Source organism: Zingiber officinale, chromosome 2B (genome assembly GCF_018446385.1).
Source record: "Zingiber officinale cultivar Zhangliang chromosome 2B, Zo_v1.1, whole genome shotgun sequence".
Classification (NCBI taxonomy): Eukaryota; Viridiplantae; Streptophyta; class Magnoliopsida; order Zingiberales; family Zingiberaceae; genus Zingiber; species Zingiber officinale.
The window spans coordinates 76,760,289-76,764,350 of NC_055989.1; the positions used below are offsets into that span (position 1 = coordinate 76,760,289).

The 4,062-nt window shown below is 35.9% G+C and overlaps 1 protein-coding gene across 1 annotated transcript; it reads left to right on the forward strand.

Annotated features, from left to right (window-relative positions):
• Window positions 1-447: 447 nt before the first annotated feature.
• On the forward strand, window positions 448-1,192 carry LOC122049202 (14 kDa proline-rich protein DC2.15-like). The gene has a single exon (XM_042610626.1). It carries the CDS (start codon window positions 539-541, stop codon window positions 944-946), a length of 408 nt encoding a protein of 135 aa, XP_042466560.1. The 5' UTR covers window positions 448-538; the 3' UTR covers window positions 947-1,192.
• The last annotated feature ends 2,870 nt before the right edge of the window (window positions 1,193-4,062 follow it).

Genomic DNA, 4,062 nt, shown 5'->3' on the forward strand with positions numbered 1-4,062 from the left:
TCATGATAAATTTGAAAATACAGATGAATCTTAACAGACGACTTAGTATCACAAGTAGTTTGAACACCACGGATGAGTGTCTAATCTTTATTGTATGGAAGTTTGTCTATCTAGGAACCCTTTGGCTAGAAGTTAGTTAGGATTGATTACTTGAATGGAAAAGAGAAGAAAGTATCGATTTTAATTTCTTCTTTGTTTACTTGCTTCAAATCTTAAGGGATGCAAAACAAAGCCACTTTTGTGAGTTAAGAATTACAGAGTTAGCAGTTAATTGTAGATTAACTAGTTTACCATCATCATCTACTTTGTTTTTTTATCCAAAGAAAAATACATGAAATTAATAAAATTAAATAATTAATTTAATTTAATTTGCCAGCTAAAATCCATGCTCCACATGCCTTGCCTCTGTCCTCTTCCTTCTCTTTCCCTTCCATAAATACTCACACCCTTCATCCTTTCAAATCACACAGCCCTAAATAGTGCAATTAATCCTCTATTAATCGCCCCTTAATCCTAATTAACTGCTTAATCGAGGTCCATGGCATCCACTAAGCCTGCCGTCTCCGGCGCCACCGCAGCCGCCCTGTTTCTGCTGCTCAACCTCCTCTGCTCCGCCACGGCCTGCGGCACGACCAGCTGCCCCACCCCGAGGCCGCCAAACCCGAGGCCGTCGCCCGGCGGGAAGTGCCCGGTGGACACGCTGAAGCTGGCGGCGTGCGCCAACGTGCTCAACGGCCTCATCACCGTCGGCGTCGGTAAGTTCCCCAAGCAGCCCTGCGAGTGCTGCACGCTCCTCGACGGGCTCCTTGACCTCGAGGCCGCCGTCTGCCTCTGCACCGCCGTCAGGGCCAACGTCCTCGGCATCCACCTCAACGTCCCGATCGACCTCAGCCTCGTCCTCAACTACTGCGGAAAGAAGACCCCTAAAGCCTTCCAATGCCCTTAACTCCACCATCAACTCCTCCATCGATCAGACAATATTCTTCTCATTGGATTCACATCAGTTCGATCTTTCTTTCTATGTTAATTTGCTTTTAGTTTGATTGGTATTGTGGCAAGATTTAAGTTAATGTGAGTGTGCAAGTGTTTGATTTAGCATTCATATCGAGTGTGTGGGTTTGCTTAATCAGTGTTGTTGTACTTGTTTCCTTCGCATATTAATTTTAATAAAAAGTCTGATTTTAAGTGTGTATGAGTTTTGCTCTGGATTTATTGATAGATAAACTAAAAGAAAAGGTCGTCTAATTTCAAAATTAATCGAGTGAAACTTGAATATTTATATATATTATGGATCCTAAAATATTTATTGGGGAAGGGGAGAGAGGTTGATCAATTAGAGTTTAATTGTGTGTGCATTAAGGATGATAGTAATCACGGGTTAATTAATAATTTGCAGGGACGATTGTTTAGTGAGCTTGACGATTAGGGAGCTAATTAAAAATTTAAAATTAATGATTATTAATTTTTTGAGCTTCATTAATTAGAACAATGGACCAATTAAAATATTAATATTATAGAATATGAATATTTTTTTTATTCATCTGCTTTCCAAAAGGTTATATTCTTCTAAACCTTAGAAATTCAAGTATATATTAAGGTATTCTGCCAGACTAATTCAAGTATTAAGATCTTCTGCCAGACTAATTTTTAATAATATACAATTTATCTATAATGATTTCTTCTAGTATTTCTATTTGTAAAATCGTCTATAATATTATTAGTTTCAAGATTTTTCAAAATATGTTTCTCAATACATAAAATTATCAATCCATTTAATTTTTCAAGCAACATTGACGATCTCATATATGTTTTCAATAATTTTAATTTTAAAAAACTCTTTTCAACCGATGTTACCATAATAAGCATAGTCAACAAGATTATATAAGTAATTAAACATTTGGATAACAATTTATATTTTGAACAAATTCAAGAATATCAATAGTAGATATTATTATATTTGATAGAGTCATTTGTAATATTTTTTAATTCGATAAATAAATCATTTAACTTAAGATCTGATGAATTGTTATGAGTTAGAATAGATTTTAAATTGATACAACATTTTCATAATTCATCATCGTCCAAAGTTCTTAACATTTTTGAATCAAATAAAAAATCAAATATATTTTCAAAAATTTTCATTTCACATGCTTAAAGTTTCATTTCACAAAAATTTTCTTAACTTTAAACACATGCTTAAAGTAAATTCATGTCGCAATATATATATATATATATGAAAAATGCAGCTAGATTTTGAAAGTAATAAATATATGCACAAAAATATATTTTATCGTAGTTCAACTATATCTTTGCAAATTCTAAGGTTGGTTGTTTTCCTCGCCGTCGACCCCTCTGATTCGCCGTCACCAATGCCATTCTGCCACCTCCGCCCTCCTCCAGGAGCTTCCCACCGCTGACGGTCTGCGCCACCGTGCTCAACGGGATCATCACATATTCACATTGGGCGTCAACCAGACACCAGTGGCAACAGAACGACCGCTGTTCCGTGCTCTGCGGCATCGCCGGGGCCGAGGCCGCAGTGTCCGTCTACGCCCCCATCAGGATCCAACGTCTTCGAGTTCGCCGACGCTACCGCCGCCGTCGGCCTGCTCCTTAACTACTGCAGAATACAAGTCGCGAATCCGTACACTTGCTAATTAATACGGACGAATTAATTAAACAAGAATGATGGAATAAAGTAGAATAATTCTACGTTGCAGGCTTTGCATTTGAATAAAAAATGGGCACTGTGTGGCTTAATTGCTTTTTAATTAATTCACAATTTGGATTAATTACTGGCTTAAATATTAAGGACAGTACTAAATGAGACCGGATCCTCGGATGCATAAGAGACGGGATTCTCTGATTTATTTTTTTGGACTAGGATGATTCATAATGTAATTGATGTTGGATCATAACTGTACGTGATTCGATTTTAATTGATTGTGTTTTTTTTTGGGTTCATATCTTATGTTATAGTTTAGGTCGGGATGGACGGCCAAAGATAATCCAGAGGTCATCCCCCGCTTGGTACCTAATAGTCTGACCACCCGTCCACCATCGACGGTCCCCGACCATCCATCCCGATCCAAGTTATAATATGGGTGGGAAGATGAATCTAGAAAGATATTGCAATCAATTGCGGACGAATCGCGATCGTGATTTAGTCACGATCCGATCACAATTACATTATGGATCATCCCTTGGTCCACAAAAGTGGACCAAAGGACCCTTACTTGTACTAAATGGCTAGAATCTAAGAGAAGATCCTCTCGTCCACAAATCCAATTTTTTGGACTAGAGGATGATCTATAATGTAATTTGTCCATCCTTGCTCGTACTAAATGGCTAGAATTTAAGAGATGATTCTTTGATCCATTTTTTATGGACTATGGGATGATCTATAATGTAATTATGGTTGAATAGAGGCCGCAATCCAACTACAATTACATTGTGAGCCATCTTAGTTAACAAAAGATAGACCAAATGATCCGATTTCCTAGAATGAAATACTTTATATTCATTTTTCTGACTGGTATACATTAATGGAACACTTTATGTTCATTTTTTGACTGATGACCATTGAGATTTGGATAGTACTACATGGTTATGTCTAGAATCTAACCAGATAGAATGAAATACTTTACATTTAATTTTTTAGCTGACATGACATGCATTAATTAAGATGACATGTATTAATGGAATGCTTTATATTTATTTTCTGACCGGTCATATTGTGGTCATTGAGATTTAAAGAATGAAATACTTTATATTCAATTTTTAGTTGACATGCATTAATTAAGATGACAGACATTAATAGAACATTTTATATTCATTTTCTGACTAGCAAATTCTAGTCATTAGATTTGGACAGTACTGGAATCTAGTCAGCTAAAATAAAACACTTTATATTTATTTTTTAGTTGATGTATTAATGGAACAAGTATATTCATTTTTTGGCTCACCAGATTGTAGGATGAAGATTTACCGAAATAATAATGTTTCTACACATTATTTATAACTATCCTTAATCTATGTATAATTAACTTATAATCAAACTCT